The sequence below is a fragment of the Scyliorhinus canicula genome, chromosome 14 (assembly GCF_902713615.1).
Source record: "Scyliorhinus canicula chromosome 14, sScyCan1.1, whole genome shotgun sequence".
In the NCBI taxonomy this organism is placed as follows: domain Eukaryota; kingdom Metazoa; phylum Chordata; class Chondrichthyes; order Carcharhiniformes; family Scyliorhinidae; genus Scyliorhinus; species Scyliorhinus canicula.
In genome coordinates this window covers 54,325,165-54,342,589 of record NC_052159.1, presented here as the reverse complement: position 1 = coordinate 54,342,589, position 17,425 = coordinate 54,325,165, and the positions used below count along the sequence as shown (strand labels likewise).

Sequence of the window (17,425 nt, the reverse complement as noted above, 5' to 3'; positions counted from 1 at the left end):
TGCACCTCTTTGGACTGTGGGAGGAAACCGGAGCACCCGGAGGAAACCCACGCAGAGCATGTGCAGACTCTGCACAGACAGTGACCCAAGCCGGAATCGAACCTGGGACCCTGGGGCTGTGAAGTGATTGTGCTATCCACAATGCTACCGTGCTGCCCTGACATGTTTGACATTTTCTGGATAACTTTGACAGTTTTTAAACTTCCTGAATATCTTTGGTACGTTTGACAGCTGGACAGTTTCTGAACCGTTCTTTGACAGCTGGATAGTTCCTGGATAGTTGGACAGCTCTTTAAAAATTATTTGATACCTGGATGGTTCCTTGACATCTGAACAGTTCTACGACAGCTGGAAAACCTTTATCAGTCCCTTGAGAGCTAGAAAATTACTTGGCAGTTGGACAGTTCCTTGACAGCTGTATCATTCCTTGACAGCTGGAAAGCTCTTTGACAGCTTGACAGTTCCATTTATTCTATGTGTAAAAAGCACATAATCATGTTCACTTTTAATACTCCCAAAGGGTGTCTTACCTCACTGCCATAGCTCTCCCAAAGGCATCCTGGCAGCTTACCAAAGGGGTACCACATCTCTGCAAAGGTGCACCCTGGATATCCAAACACATCCATGTAATTCCGACCTCCTTGTACCTGTTCTAACCTGCACACTCCATATTCCACATTACTGTGGCAAAATTCTGGGCCGATGTGTACAGATTATATTATGCAAGAGCAGGTCTGAATTTTGTGGATTCATTTGGATAGCCTTTGGAGAGGTACACTATCCCTTTGATCTAGTGCTGGAACACCTTTGTGGGACGTGAGGTGCTCATTGGGGTAGGTCATGTGCCCTTTAGAAGTGTTAAAAATAGCCGTACATGTGCACAGAAACATATAAATGCATTACTGGAAAGCTCATCGACATTGTCAGCAGGCCTGTCAAAATTAACTGTCAAAACTGTCAAAGGGAGCTGATAAGGCATTTAAAAGTCCAGCCCTAAAATTGTGGAAAAAAATGTTTGGAATGTTCGGAAAAAATCATTGTCTGCCAATTCACTCTGTCTGTTGACATAAAGCCTCAGAACTTCCATGACTGGATTAGTGATGCATGACTGATACATTATCACAGTATGGTGTATGCCATTTCACAGTTTGATTTGCAGGTGCAAGTGGTTACAGATTCTTTGATGTGGGGCTATGATATACAATGCTTGATGTTATGCGGAATTATGCTCTTGAACAAAATGTTTGTTGGCATAAGGCTTTATTTAGTTGAAGGTATGTACATTTGTTAAATGGATTTTAATGAATGAAGTCTGCAGTGGACACTTAGAACTTTGTTTTTTAGAACTTTATTTTATCTTATTTCTGCATGGATCCTGAGGTCCACTCATGGTGGATACTGGGTGAGTTGGCATAGTAGGTGTAAGGGCAAAGGATGGTGAGAGGGGGGCATAGTTGGCACTAAACTGGAATAAAAGGCCATGCGGGATGGGTACAAGGGCATAGGTTGGCATGGAGGGTGTGAGGGACCATAGGAGTTGAGTACATAGCATGAGTTGGCTTGGCTTGTTATGTATGAGGCATGGGGAGTGTATGGGGTGAGGGTGAGGGGTGTAAGGAATGAGGGCTGGAGGAATGTTTTATGGTTTAATCTTGATTTTTAAAAAGTCTTTGGACACCGTGTTGCAGCCCCGCTCGGTCGCCTCTGCACCCAGCAACCTCCTCATTTTTTTTCCACGTTGCTCATCCCGACACCGACTGTGGCCTGCCCCTTTGGACTGAAAATCCAACATCCGGACAGCCATTTTTAAAGGTTGAGTTCGTGGAGCCGGACTTCTGGCATCTCCGTGCACCTCACCCAGGAGCAAAAGTCTGGGCCTGTATTGAGTTTGGAAACCTGTGAATTGCCTAATTGAAGTAAGAGATACTGTTTGTCAAACTTACCCAGTGCATCATTGGGGTAGTGTCAGAGGACAGGGGCAGAAAGGTCAGAATGAGAGTGTCGGGAGAGTTGAACTGACAGCTGGCTGGATGTTCAGGGTCATACTCGTGTAGTGAACTGAGATGTTCTACAAAGTGATCACTCAATGTGTATTTGTTCCAAGATAAGCAACAACAGTGATGAGGTGGCTGTCTTAAAGGAAAAGGAATTTGCTGATTGAACAGATGCTGCACATAAATTGCCCGAGGCATCAAATCCAAAATTCCTTCATGAAACCTCCCTTTTATTATCACTTCCACTCACAATATAATGATGTGTGCTCTTCCATTGGGATTTGATAGTTATGAATTGATTTCTATGAATTGATTTCTTACTGGGTAAAGTCTTTTTCTCACTTAGCTTTGCATTCAGCAACTCCCTATCTTCATGCCCACAGCCAAAAACCTCTCAAACACCAACTTGCATTTATTTAGCACCTTAAACATAGTAAACCAGCCCAAAGTACTTCGGCAGCCATTTTCCTATTCTCGCCAGTCCTCTGCTGTTATGGGGCGAAATGAATATAGAGGGCGAAATTCTCCGACCCCCAGCAGGGTCGGAGAATCGCCTGGGGCCGCCGAAAATCCGGCCCCCGCCGTGGCAGAGATTCTCCGCTACCCGGGAAGTGGCGGTGGCGGGAATCTCGCCGGATGAGCCGAAGTTCTGCTGCTGGGAGGCCTCTCCCGCCGCCGAGGTTTGAACCACCTCTGGAACAGCGGGATCAGCGGCGTGAGCGGGCCCCGGGGTCCTGGGGGTGGGGGGGCGGGGGGCGATCGAACCCCGGGGGTGCCCCCACGGTGGCCTGACCCGTGATCGGGGCCCCCCGCTCAGACTCCGGGCCAGTGCCCTGGGTGCACTATTTTCTTCCGCGACCGCCACGGCCTTCGCCATGGCGGAAGCGGAAGAGAACCCCACATCGCGCATGCGCCGACCGGCGAAAGCCTTTCAGCCAGCCCCGATGCCGGGGGCGCCGGTTATTTGCGCCAGTCTTCTGGTGCCAAACACTCCGGCGCGGGGCTGGCCCCCAAAGGTGGGGAGAATTCCCCACCTTTGGGGAGGCCCGACCCCTGAGTGGTTGGCGCTACTCCCCTACGCCGGCACCCTCCGTCACGCCGGGTAGGGGAGAATGCCGCCCAGAGAGTCAGGCCAAGATACTTCTCTTTCTGAATACAGCAGCCAAAATGTGACAATGAAAGCAAAAACTCAGAGCCACAAACAAGCCCCAAAGCAAAAGTAAAACCAACTCCCAGAGCCACATCCTAGCTCCACCCACACAATGGCATCACTGAAGCCATGAGATAAGACAAAAACATTTCTTAAAGGGACACTCACATTACACTGCTCACTCATTTTTGCCAATTCACCACTCTCAAGACCACATCTAATCACTTGCATATTTCTCTCAACAATGCTGTTTTCCTCACTGTGTCCAAATCCACCACAATCATCTCTCTGTGAGAGAAGATTACCCTCACATCTAGCACTCTGTTTAATCACCCAATTTCCTCCCCATTAGTCATTGCCCCACCTCAATACCTCTGCTGACCTTGGCCTGCACAGTCATTCACTTGCCTGTTTGCCTTTGAATACTTTATCCCTTGAAGTTCTTCATTGTGGTCCATCTCCACCATTCACCCTGTTATAGTTTAGTTGACAATTTCACACCACTAAATCTAATTATTCTATTATCAACTCTAACCAATCTGGCCTGGTTATTTATTGCTAAATCTGAATGGAAGAATACATCTCTTCCTTCTCCAACTCTTAATCATCCTTATTCTCCAAGGTTATCTGTGCACTTATCCAGAGGTCTTATGTCATTGACAAACCAACTACTTGTCCCCGCTCTGTAATCCTCCCATTCCCACATTCAAATTCAAATGTTCGTGACTCATGGATCTTTACATCTTTAAAATCGGCACCATCTCTGCAGTCATCTCCTCCTCAGTTCCCCTCCCCCCAGCCATTTGCCCTTGACCTGACCTCCTGCCTATGTTTTATATAATTCTCTCTCCCTTCACACCCATACACTTTTCCATGACACTCACCCCTGCAACTTTGATTTCCCTCTCAAATAAGCACATATCGCACAATTTCAGACTCTCCTGCCAGGTATGGTAGCATAATGGTTATGTAACTAAACTAATCCTGAGGCCTTGGTCGGAACTGTTTGCAGTACTCCAGCTGTGGCTAGATAAAGGGTTGAGGATTTATAAAGCCTCCATAACATTGATAATGAGAAAAATGCAGTCTGCATGTGAAAAAATAAGCAATACTTGTAATCCTATTAGCTTGGGTTAACAGCTAGAAACCACATCAAAGAGAAAATCCGTTATTACAACTTCGTGAAACTGTCATTCATTCTCACATGTAGGGAACACCTACTCTTCTGAAAGTTGGACTTTTTAACGGTTCACAAAGAGGTTTCTTTTCTCAGCTAGTATCATTTATATCATGGTAGAAAAGTTGACAGCAAAGGCTAATAGGATATTTTGTAAAATTTTTCACTGCATTATGGTGCTTTATCAATTTAATGTGAACAAATACACAAGGCTGGTCCATGTAATAGTCAGCTTACCTTCAAGGAACAGATCCCTATGATGAATCGCTGTATTGGATACACATCTACATTGCAATAAAGCAGCTAATAGTAACATTTGAAGGTATAAAAACATTTTAGACCTGCCTTTCAGATTCCTGACTCCTCAGCATGTTTCCAAGTATCTTCACAGTCTTAAACCTTGTGTACTTCTAATGACCTTCCAAAATCCTGCATCATCAGACTCAAATGTACGGGAGGAAATCTGATTTTCATTCCCCCCACCCTCAGCCCCCCCCCGCCCCCCCTTTTAAAACGGGGAACACAATCTTAATGGGGGCAGGTGTGTTTTGCACACTAGACATTCCCAAACCATACAATAGCAAGAGGAAAATGGTGCAAGATCAGGAATTCAGAGGAAATTCGGATTTCCTCCAAAAAAACAATTGTAGACTGAAATTTGCCTCTGCACCCAGACGAAAATTCATCCCAATATCTTACACAAATTTGACATCCTTGATTTTGTGTGCAATGCCCTATGTATGTTCTTACACCGACTCTAAGTTTCCTCTTTTTAAAATAAATTTTGAGTACTCAATTTTTTTTTCCAATTAAAGGCAATTTAGCATGGCCAATCCACCTACCCTGCGCATCTTTGGGTTGTGGGGGTGAAAATGTGCAAACTCCACTGGACAGTGATCCAGGGCCTGGACCAAACCCGGGTCCTCAGCACTGTTAGGCAGCAGTGCTAACCATTGTGCCACTGTACCCCCCTAATTTTCCTCTTTAATGTCTTTTTCTATCTCTACTACCGTATTTAAAGGTCTACTTATTAGCACTCCTAGGCCTTTGTTTTCCACTTGTGGTAGTGTGACTAGGGGTATTACGGTAACTGGGAGTGTGAGCTGCTATTGGTGTAGAAGGTTCGCTGCCCATTGGCCCAAGTGTTGTCTTCTCATTGGTCGGGAGGAAGGTAGCTCTGCCTACGAGGTGGAGTATAAGAACCCGTGTTTCCCAGCAGCCAGGTCATTTCTGTACTCCTGCTGCTGGGCACACTTCTTGTAGATTAAAGCCTTCGATTCGGACTACTCCTTCGTTTCTGTGTTCATTGATCACGCATCACCACTCAATTAAAAATGTTGACACTGAGGGCATTTTTCTTTCTTTCCCCTCCAAAACTATTTTCTGTGCACCAAAATGCTTCTCCACCTTTCCTGCCCAGGTTATTCTGCAGCCTCTTACATCCTTGCTCACAATGGCTCTGATCTTATGTAATCAACAAAGTTTAATATTGAAAGTCGCCATTTTTTGAGAGCGAGCTGACTGATGGTGATTTAACCTGAGGGTCACCACACCTCAGTTGAGAGGCAAGATTGTAAAGGCGGGCCTTCATGAATAACCTCAGTCAGTACGGGAATTGAACCCATGCTATTAGTGTGGAGTATTGTGTGCAATTTTGGTTTCCTTCTCTGAGAAAGGATGCTCTTGCTATCGGAGGGAGTGCAGCAAAGATTTACCAGACTGATTCCAGGGATGGCGGGACTGTCATATGAGGAGAGATTGACTAGGTTGGGATTATTCTCGCTGGAGTTCAGGAGAATGAGGGAAGATCTCCAAGAGACTTATGAAATTCTAACAGGACTAGACAGGGTAGATGCAGGGAAGATGTTACCAATGATGGGTGTGTCCAGAACCAGGGGTCACAGTCTGAGGATTCAGGGTAAACCATTTCGGACAGAGAAAAGGAGACATTTCTTCACACAAAGAGTGGCGAGCCTGTGGAATTCATTACCACAGAAAGTAGTTGATGCTAAAACTTTGAATATATTCAAGAGGCGGCTGGATATAGCACTTGGGGAGAATGGGATCAAAGGCTATGGGGAGAAAGCAGGATTAGGCTATTGAGTTGGATGATCAGCCATGATCGTGATGAATGGTGGAGCAGGCTCGAAGGGCCAAAGGGCCTCCTCCTGCTCCTATCTTCTATTTATCTATGTGTCGCTCCGCATCACGAACCAGCTGCCCTGCCAACTGAACTAACCGATTCTCAAATCCTCTTTTGGCCAAATAATATGCATAAATAAATACCGCAAAGAGGTTCCAGTTTAGACATTATTAGCTGCTAAGCTGATGAACATCATTTACCCCTACTTTCTGGCCTACAGATATTATCCATGCATTTACATTTCCTTTAACAGCATGCTATGCTCTTCAGTCTTTGTAACAATCCTCTTACAAGGCACCATATCAAATGACTGCTAAAAATCCGTCTATGCAACATTTATCCTCGTCTCTTTATACATCATGGGCTGGATTCTCCGCCCCGCCGGCCGGTCAATGGGGTTTTCCATTGTGGGGCAGCCCCACGCCATCGGGAAAACCGAGAATTCCGCCGGCGCAGAATCCCGCCCCATGTACTTACATCAAGCTTCTTCTTAATGTAAAGGGCTATTAAAAATATCCAGTTAATCAATCTTTCCAGGAGGTTCTCGCTTTCACTATAGGCAGCTTTTCGTCCACTGTCTTATTTTTAAAGGGCGGGATTCTCCGACCCCTCCGCCGGGTGGGAGAATCGCAGGGGGTCGGCGTGAATCCTGCCCCGCGTCCTCCCAATTCTCCCGCCCCCCAAAAACCAGCCCGCCGTGAGACGCGCCACCCGCCTCGGAGAATAGTGGGGTCCGGCGTGACTCAATGGGCGGCGGGGCCGCCCGGATTCTCCGGCCCGCGATGGGCCGAAGTCCCGCCCGTCTGTTGCCGGTCCCGCCGACGTAAATTGGAGTAGGTCCCTTACCGGCGGGACCTGGTGGCGTGGGTGGGCTCCGGGGTTCTTGGGGGGCGCGCGGGGGGATCTGGCCCCGGGAGGTGCCCCCACGGTGGCCTGGCCAGCGATCGGGGCCCACCGATCCGCGGATGGACCTGTGCCAGGGGGGCACTCTATACCTCCACATCGGCCGCTGTGGTCCTCTGCAATGGGCAATACAGAGACGAATCTTCCCGCGCATGCGCCGCCTTGCGCCAGCTGGCGGAGGCCCTTCGGTGCCGGTTGTTGTTGCGCCAAGCCCCTATCCGGCCAGCCGGCGGGGCGCCAACCACTCCGGGGCGGGCCTAGCCCCTGAAGATGCGGAGTGGTTCACGCCACTCCGTCCCTCCGGGACCCCCTCCCCGCCGGGTACGGCAGAATCCCGCCCAAAATCTTGCCCCTGTTAGAATCCGGTCCGACAGAGAATTGATAAAGTAAATTTAATCTTCAGTTTTTGGGACATGCATGCCTCAGTGAACAGCTTGTCTGCACTCCCAGGGCTTTCCTTTGGATGCTTGCCCTTCTTAAAATCTGTTGAGGCATATTGTTCTTTATGCGCTCTGCTGCAAAATATTCCATGCAGAAATCACAAGATGATCTTTTGGGGATTTCAAACAATGTCTTATTGATCCTTTGAATTTTGTTGCCCTATATGGTATCGCAATTGATTTTTGGAAGAGCATTAATTGTTTTAGATGAAGAAATTATGCTGATTATTCTGAGCAGTTCTTATAATTTTATATTTTTACAAGGGAATTTAACTTTTATATATGGACATTTAATAGATATATATATGTATGTATATAATAATTCACATATAAAATGTTTGTTTATGATTATTATTTGTTGTCGGCATAATCAGGTATACTGGAGTTCATTAGTATAGCAGTGGGCCTGGTCAGCATTCGTGGAGTAGACAGTGGACTCTACCTCGGAATGAATGAGAAAGGAGAGCTGTATGGGTCGGTAAGTCCAGATTTGTATTTTCAGTTTTTTCAAATGCATGTCACTGTGGCAACAGGTTAGGGCTGCTTTGTGCAAATAATACTGAATCTATTTAATTATGACTAATAATTTTGGTCAGTTGATTATTTTAAAGTAATTGATATGTGCTTAATTACAACTGATCAACATGAGAATGCAAAATGAACAAAAATTAAAGTTCTTTTTAGCAAAGCCACAAGCAATACAAACAGTTTCACGGCTACACTGTTACATTAATGACACTGTATCCTTTTTTGTGAACCTATCAAGACTATTTCCAAATGATCCAGAGTGTACATTCATTTATAACGTGTGCCAACCTTTGTGGTCCAACAAAAGCTGTAGGGCGAGATTCTCCCATCTGGAGACTAAGGGCGCGATTCTCCGCAATGGCCGACGGCGGAGTGAAACCCGGAGGGCGCGATTCTCCACCCCCCACGACGGGTCGGAGAATAGCGGGAGGGCCTTCCCGACATTTTTCCCGAACTCCCGCTATTCTCCCCCCCACGGCCGCCCCACGACACGAATCGCTGCTCGCCGTTTTTTTACGGCGAACAGCGATTCTCCCCTATCCAATGGGCCGAGTTCCCAGGCCTTTACGGCCGTTTTCACGAACTCAAACACACCTGCTCTCACCGTTCGTGAAAACGGCCGCAAAGTTCCGTTCCCGACAACTATGGCACCGATTGGCACGGCCGCACCACGGCTGTGCCAAGGGTGGCATGGGCCCGCGATCGGTGGGCAACGATCGCGGGCAGCGGGTCCGAAACCCACGCACTCTTTGTTCCTCCACTGCCCCGCAGGATTAGTCCGCGGGGCGGCTGAGGGGCATGACGGCCCGCGCATGCGCGGGTTTGACGCATATGCGTGATGATGTCATCCGCGCATGCGCGGTTTGGAGCCGTCCAATCCGCGCATGCGCAGCTGATGTCATCGTGTGCATCAGCCGCCGTGACCCGCGACGGTCGCTAAGCCTGCAATGCTGTGGTTCACGGGGCCCCGCTGCTAGCCCCGACCGGGAGGAGAATCGGGTCCCGGGAGGGGGCGCGGAGGCTGCCGTGAAACAGCCTTTACGACTCTCTGCATTTGCGGAGAATCGCGCCCGGAGTGTTTCACTCCGGCGTCGGAGGCTGCTCCTAGCCCCCTATTCTCTCTCCCCCCGGGGGGTGGGGGGTGGGGGGGGGGGGGGGGGGGGGGGGGGGGCTAGAAGCCGCGTTGGGAATAACTCGGCCGCCGGGCCTTGACACTTGCGTCAAGGCAGCGCCTAAGTCACGTCAGCCGCGCATGCGCAGGTTGGCCGGCTCCAGCCCGCGCATGCGCGGTTGCTGTCTTCCCCTCCGCTGCCCCGCAAGACGTGGCGGCTTGATCTTGCGGGGTGGTGGAGGGGAAAGAGTGCGCCTCTTAGAGACGCCAGCCGATGATCGGTGGGCACCGATCACGGGCCAGTCCTCTCCCGAGCACGCCCGTGGTGCTCGATCCTCTCTCTGCCCCCCACAGGCCCCACACTTACCTGTCGCGCACTGTTCACGCCGGCAGCGACCAGATGTGCTTGCCGCCAGCGTGAACCCGTTGGGGTCGTCAGGCCGCTCGGTCAATCTGGGCCGGAGAATCGCCGGTCGCCGGCAAAAACGGCGAGCGGCGATTTTCCGAGCGGCGTGTCGCAAAACGCGGCACGCCATTTTGAGGGGGGTGGGAGAATCGCGGGGGGGTGCCAGAGCGGCCCTCCCGCAATTCTCCCACCCGGCCTGGGGAGCAGAGAATCGCGCCCTAAGTCCTGACACCGGAGTGTTTCACTCCGGCGTCGGAGGCCGCTCCTCGTCCCCTATTCTTCCACCCCTGGGGGGCTAGGAGCGGCACCGCATCATTTATGCGCCGCGTAAATAGCGCATTCGTGGTTGCCGTCCTCCCCGCGGGCGCCCCGTAAGAAATGGAGGAGTGATCTTGCGGGGCGGCGGAGGAAAGGAGATCCTCCTCCAGAGAGGCCGGCCCACCGAGCGGTGGACACCGATCGCGGGCCAGACCCCCAGCATTCCTGCGCTGTTCCCGCCGGCAGCGACCAGGTGTGGCACTGTGCAAGCGCGGATCCCGTTGCACCCAGTTTGCGCCGGGATTGGCTGCTGGAGCGACCCGTCCCGTTTTACGATGGCATGGAGACTCTGCGGCGGGTTTAGTGAATCACGCCCCAGTATTACTCAATATATGAGGTTATTCATGAAGGTCCTGCCATCTCAATCTTGCCCCTCGCCTGAGGTGTGGTCACCACCAGTCAGCTCTCCGCCTCAAAGGGAAAGCAACCTGTGGTCAAATCAAGAAATCAGACACTATTGAACAAACATGAGTTTGCCACATTAAGCAAGATGCATTCCAGGACCTGATTAATACTTTTAGCGAATGGTCAATAATCATCAGATTGTTCTCTTTTTACTCTTCTACCGATGGTTATTTATGCAGTTATGTGTGACTGTCATATTCCTAATCTTACTGCAATTTTGACCACACCAATTGTGTCATTCCTTTTTTTTAAAATTTAGAGTACCCAATTATTTTTTCCAGTTAAGGGGCAATTTAACATGGCCAATCCACCTATCCTGCACATCTTTTGGGTTGTGGGGGTGAAACCCACGCAGACACGGGGGGAATGTGCAAACTCCTCATGGACAGTGACCCAGGGCCGGGATTCGAACTCGGGTCCTCAGCGCCATAGGCAGCAATGCTAACCACTGTGCCACCGTGCTGCCCATTGTGTCATTCCTTAGCCTATTTTCCCCGAAACCCATTTGAATCTGGTAAAATAATTCCTAACTCCAGTTGTCACTGGTTGCCAAATAGAGCCTGGTCTATTTATCATTATCTTTGCTTTATGTGCCAAGTTAATTTTCAATTCAGCGAGCTAACGTTCCATTCAAGACAGTACTTTACTTTAAGAAAATCCCAGGATCTTCGGAATAGCCCTAGTCCATTAATTTAGTTACATTCTCAAAGAGGGCAGTGGATTTGTGAGGCTTAACATAAAACGACACTGACTGTCCGTTACGGCCATTCTGGTTTTTTTAGAATTTAATGATAACTGCACCATAATTATGAACTTTCCTCAATGCACTTCCCTGTATGCCTCAGAAATCTGCACAACAAATAAAGATTGTTGGAAGAACATGGGAAACAGGAGAGGGAATAGGCCATTCGGCCCTTTGAACCTGCTCTGCCATTCAACTAGATCATGGCTGATCATCCTCAACGTTATTTTCCTGCACTATCTCCATGTCCCTTGATACCTTCAATAGCTAGAAATCTATTGATCTCCATCTTGAATATACTCAGTGACTGAGCCTCAACAGCCTTCTAAGGTAGAGAGAATTCCAAAAATTCACCACCCTCTGAGCAAAGAAATACCTCCTCATTTCATTCTTAAATGGCCTGCTTCTTATTCTGACACTGTGTCCCCTGGTTCTAACAACTCCCCCCCCCCCCCCCCCCACTCCCCCCCACCAGGGGAAACATCCTTTCTGCATCTACCTACCTAGCCCTGTAAGCATTTGAATGTTTCAGTGAGATTATGTCATATCCTTTGAAACTCTGGAGAATACAGGCTCTCCTCATAGGACAATCCTGCCATTCCAGGACTCCGTCTTAAGAAAAGCTTTCATGGGATGTGGGCTTTGCTGATTGGGCTGGCATTTTTATTGTCCATCCCTAATTTCCCTTGAGAAGTTACTGGTGAGCTGCCTACTTGAAACACTGCAGTCCGTGTAGTGGAGGAACACCCACAGTGGCTTTTGTGAGGCAATTAGGTGTTCTTTTTTGCCTACTTTTGCTGTCCTTCAGGGAATTTTACAAACTTCTTTTGCTTCTTTGGTAAAAAAAACCTTGATGGTATTTTAATAATCTTTTTGCTGTTTTGGGATCCTTAGTTTGGTGTTATGAGTGAACAGACGATTTCTTGTCTGCGGTACCAGCTTTTTCAGCATCAGTGAGTATTATGCCTTGAGCCCCATTTTATTTTATTTCCTTTGTAAATGCTCCTCATTTACCAATATATATGAAAGGGGGGAGAAAGAGAGAGAGAGAGAGAGGGCAGGATTCTCCAGCCTTGTCCGCCCAGCGACCGGAGAATCCCGCCTGAGGGCCATGAACTTCTCCATTGTCTGTGTCTCACCCATGGCGTTTTTGTGGCGGGCTAGGTGGAGGTATCCAGCCCAGAGAGAAATAGATATATATCGAGAGATTTTTGCCTAATATTACATTACCATAAGAACAATTCAGATGTGCCAAATGAGAAAGTATCTGTCCACACTTGATGGCATGATAATGTTGTGCGACCTGCCATTCCCAAATTGTACTTGACTTCCTCCCACATAACCATTCCTTTCTTGCCCATCTGAGTACAGCACTCCAAGGCTACAACCTCTTTCAAGTTCTCTCAACCCCTCAAGTGCTTTCGGAACATCTTGACCATTTCAAAAACTCAGAGTTTTCCCAGACTCACTGCCAAATGTCCACTGCCCCCCACGTTCTAACCTCCCCTCCAGCTCCTCTAGGATGGCACGGTGGTACAGTGGTTAGCACTGCTGCCTCAGGTCTGTGTGGAGTTGCACATTCTTCCCATGTCTGCCTGGGTTTCTTCCGGGTGCTCGGGTTTCCTCCCGCAGTCCAAAGATGTGCAGGTTAGGTGGATTGGCCATGTTAAATTGCCTCTTAGAGTGGGGTTGCAGGAATAGGACTGGACATTGGGCCTAGGTACTGTGGTCGTTCAAAAGGTTGGTGCAAACTCGATGGGCCAAATGGCCTCCTTCTGCACTGTAGGGATTCAATGTAACTGGTCTCAGCTCCATGTGTCTCTTCTCTTTGAAATGCTCCCAGGGTGCAGTTCTCAAAAGTCCATGCCCCCCAGACCTAGTGAGCAGTCCCAGGGCTCAGTTATACCGGTTCCATTGCAGGCGCCACTTACCAACTGCCTCCTGCATGATAACCCTAAGGTTACAACCTTTACATTTTATTGCTGCACCACTTATCTTGTCTTAGCCTTACCCCAACTCATTTTCTTTTGCACCCAGGTGGGCTGTCGTAGATTTAAGACCTAGCCCTTCTAAGTGCGATCTGGTTATCTACCTTAACTTGTTACATTGAACTTGCAAATTGTTGTGTACCCAGGTATTTGAGAAAAGTAACAGATATAAATTGAATATGGAAGGGGCTCACACATCTTCCATTCAGGGAGGAGTGAGGAATATTAAATTAACATAGTAAGAGGAGGTATTATGGTGTTTATGAATAAATACCTAATCCAGGATTACAACTATCCTGGGCTGTTAAGGAAAATAATAGGAGAAATAGCAGAGGATTTTCTGGTCCTTTCTGGCTACAGGTTTAGTGCCTGAGGACTGGATGATAGATAACGTTGTACCATTGTTTAAAAAGGGCTAGACTGAGTAACTACAGGCCAGTCAGCCTAATTCAGTGGTAGGAAAATTACTGGAACAAATTCTGCGGGACAGGATAAATCCATATTCAGAAAGTCATGCTTTAATCAAGGACAGCCAGCACAGATTTGTTAAGGGAAGGTTGTGACGAATTAACATTATTCATTTTTTTGAGCAGGTAACAAGGAGGGTTTATGAGGGCAGTCTGTATGGATTTTAATAAGCTTTTGATAAGGTTGCATATGGCAGACTGGTCATGAAACTAAAAACCCATGGGATGCAAGGCAAAGTAGAGTTGGATCCAAAATTGACACAGAGGCTGGAAGGAAAGGATATCGGACGATGTGTGTTTTAATATCTGGAAGGCTGTTTCCTGTGGGGTTCCTCAGGGCTCAGTTCCAGTTCCTTTAATTTTTGTGATATTTATCAATGATTTGGATTTGATTGCAAGGGGAATAATTAAGAAGTTTGGAGATGATGTAAAATGTGGCCATGTGGTTGATAATGAAGAAGAAAGTTGAAGACTGCAAGAAGACATCAGTGGACGAGTCAGGTGGGTGGAACAGAATTAAATCTAGAGAAGTGTGAAGTAATGCATTTGGGGAAGGCTAACAAGGCAAGGGAATACAGAAATTATGGCAGGGTACTTAGATATTTAAAGGGAACTCAGAACCTTGGATTTAGGAGCAGATTAGGCCATTTGGCCCTTCAATCCTGCTTGACTCCCTTGTCCATCAAAAAAATGTCTACCTCTGCCTCAAACTCAATGACCCAGTCTCCACTGCTTTCTGGTGAAGAGAATTCTGCAGACTAACGGCCATCAGAGAAAGTATCCCTTCTCATTGTCATCGTAAATAGTAAACCTCCTATTCTTAAGTCTTATTCTAGTCTGCCCCACAAGTGGAATCTGGCATCCACCCTATTAAATCCCCTCAGGATTTTATATGTTTCAATAAGATCACCTCTCATTCTCAGGGGCTGTTTAGCACAGGGCTAAATCGCTGGCTTTGAAAGCAGACCAAGGCAGGCCAGCAGCACGGTTCGATTCCCGTATCAGCCTCCCCGCACAGGCGCCAGCATGTGGCGACTAGGGGCTTTTCACAGTAACTTCATTTGAAGCCTACTTGTGACAATAAGCCGTTTTCATTTCATTCCTTTAAACTCCAGTGGGTATATTTCCAACCTGCTTTCTTCATAAGATCAGCCTCTAATGAGTAGAGTGAACCTTCTCTGAACTGCTTCTAATGCAAATATATACTTTTTCAAATAAGGAGACCCAAACTGTGTGCAGTATTCCAGATGCGGTTTCATCAAGGTTTTGTACAATTGCAGTAAAAGCCCCTACTTTAATAGCCCATTCTCCTTGTAATACATGTCAAAGTGTATTGAAGTGCATGTCCAAAGATTCTTGAAGGTGGCTGGAGAGGTAGATAATTTGATCAAGAATGCAGATTGGATACTTGTATTTATTGGCAGAGGCACCAAATACAAGAGCTAGAACTGTATAACACACTTGTCAGGCCACAGCTGGCATACTATGTGCTGTTCATCACCACACTGTAGGAAAGATGTGGTTGTACAAGAGAGGGTACCGAGTAGATTTACAAGGATGTTGGGAGAATTTTAGCCGTGAGGAAACAGGTTAGGGTCGTTTTCTTTGGAACAGAGGAGACTGAGGGGAGACCTAATTGAAATGTATGAAGTTGAGTGGTCTAAATAGAGGGGAAAGGAAGATCCCTTTGATTGAGATGTTCATAATCAGGAGGCATAGATTAAGGGTAAGAGATAGGAGGTTTATAGGGGATTCAAGTGGAAACTTTTCATACACAGGGTGGTGAGAGTCTAGGACTCACTGCATGCATAAAAGGGTGAAAGGGCAGAAACCTTCATTATATTTTGAAAAGTATTTGGATATGCACTTGAAGTGTCTTAAACAAAAGGTGAGGGACCAAGAACTGGAAGATCAGATTAGACTGAATGGCTACTTGTAAGCCAGCATGGACACTCCTTTCATACTGTAAATTACTGATTCTGTGATTCTAGATTAGTGAAGGAAAGTGTGTGAGAGCTGGAGAAAAAAATAAGTTGGAAGATATACAGATGAGAGAGATGAGGTTGGGCAGCACGGTAGCATAGTGGTTAGCACAATGGCTTCAAGGCGCCAGGGTCCCAGGTTCGATTTTGGTTTGGGTCACTGTCTGTGCGGAGACTGCACGTTCCCCCCGTGTCTGCGTGGGTTTCCTCCGGGTGCTCCGGTTTCCTCCCACAGTCCAAAGATGTGCAGGGTAGGTCAATTGGTTATGCTAGATTGCCCTTAGTTTCCAAAAAAAAGGTAAGGTAAAATGGGGTTACAGGGATAGGGTGGAAGTGTGGGGATAGGGTGGAGGTGTGGTGTTAGGTAGGGTGCTCTTTCTAAGTACGGTGCAGACCCGGTGGGCCGAATGGCCTCCTTCTGCACTGTAAACTATGTGATTCTGTGAAGAGAGGATATATTTTCAGAGTGAGGAAAGGTCATCAAGACCAGGACAGAGATGGATATAATAATGGTTTTCTGGAAGTGAAGCAAAAGGCAGAGGGACAAACCCACAAATATTTAATGAGAATGAAATAAATCGAGAGGTAGTTACAGAAAGAGCCTTTTGATTGTTTTTGTGCATGACTAACATTGTGGGGACCATTTGCGTATTTAAATAGATAATCAGAAATATGAAAGAATCCTCGAGCACATTGAACTCCTTTTATTTTTCAGCATTGATTTCCAAATTCCTGACAGGAAATGTAATTGTTCCCTGATGAGGTACAAGTAGTTTTGATTTTAACTTGAATGTTCTAATTGAACAGTGTGCTAAAAACTACAGGGAAGTAAGGTGTAAGAAAAGTGCATTTAGCTCTTGCAATTGACTGCTTGCAATATCTGTGCATGCAGATAGATGCCAGATTGTTGAATACATTTTGTGTTGCAATAGTTCTTCACTTGCACTGTTTTTGCTTCACTCAGAACATTCTATCGTCCGTTTATAACTAGTTAGAGGCAGCTAGATAATATTTTTATATGCAGTGACTAGTGCAAGATCATAAATAGTGATAAATCACAACAACAGCTTTGAACATATATTGGAAAGAGAGGCATACAGGAGGTATGAGCAGGATGATGAAGAATGGCAGACAAGTGGAATAATAGATTGAGAAGAAACTTCCATTATACCTATTGAGCGAGTCTTTTGAGTAAGAAACATAAGTCTGGCTTTAATTATATTCAGCTACGGCAGCATTTTTTATTAGGAATCTTTACTGCACTTTTAATTGGTAGATAAAATGCAATCAATTTCATCGCAAATATTTTCCTGTTGTCGCAGTTTTCCCAATGGTCGAGGGAACCTGGGAATGTACAGTGAATCTGTGTATCAGCATATCATTCCCTGACATAACCTTCTTTGTTGGAATGGGTGTAATGGCTTTTGTTCAATTGCACTTCCAGGACATAGGTTATTTTCTCTTTGGATCAGTACACATGCTTTTAAATGGAGCTTATTTCATGGGAACGATTGGTTGAAGACAGTGGTTTGGGTTGCCTCAGGGGCGTTGCTATTTAGAGCCTTCTGCTGTGTAATTCTGCATCTAATCTGTGTGCATTACTGTAATGCATGATTCAATCAAGCATATCACATCTTGAAACCTCACTAAATAAATGCCACCTTCTGGATT

General features: G+C 46.9%; 1 protein-coding gene across 4 annotated transcripts in view; it reads left to right on the top strand.

Moving 5' to 3' along the window:
• The window catches only part of LOC119977743 (fibroblast growth factor 9), a 98,487-nt gene that overhangs the window by 73,101 nt on the left and 7,961 nt on the right, over nucleotides 1–17,425 (top strand). For all 4 annotated transcript variants that reach the window (XM_038818946.1, XM_038818945.1, XM_038818943.1 and 1 more), the window contains exon 3: nucleotides 8,182–8,285. In XM_038818946.1, the coding sequence (XP_038674874.1) occupies nucleotides 8,182–8,285 (104 nt within the window). The remainder of the gene's footprint in view (nucleotides 1–8,181; nucleotides 8,286–17,425) is intronic.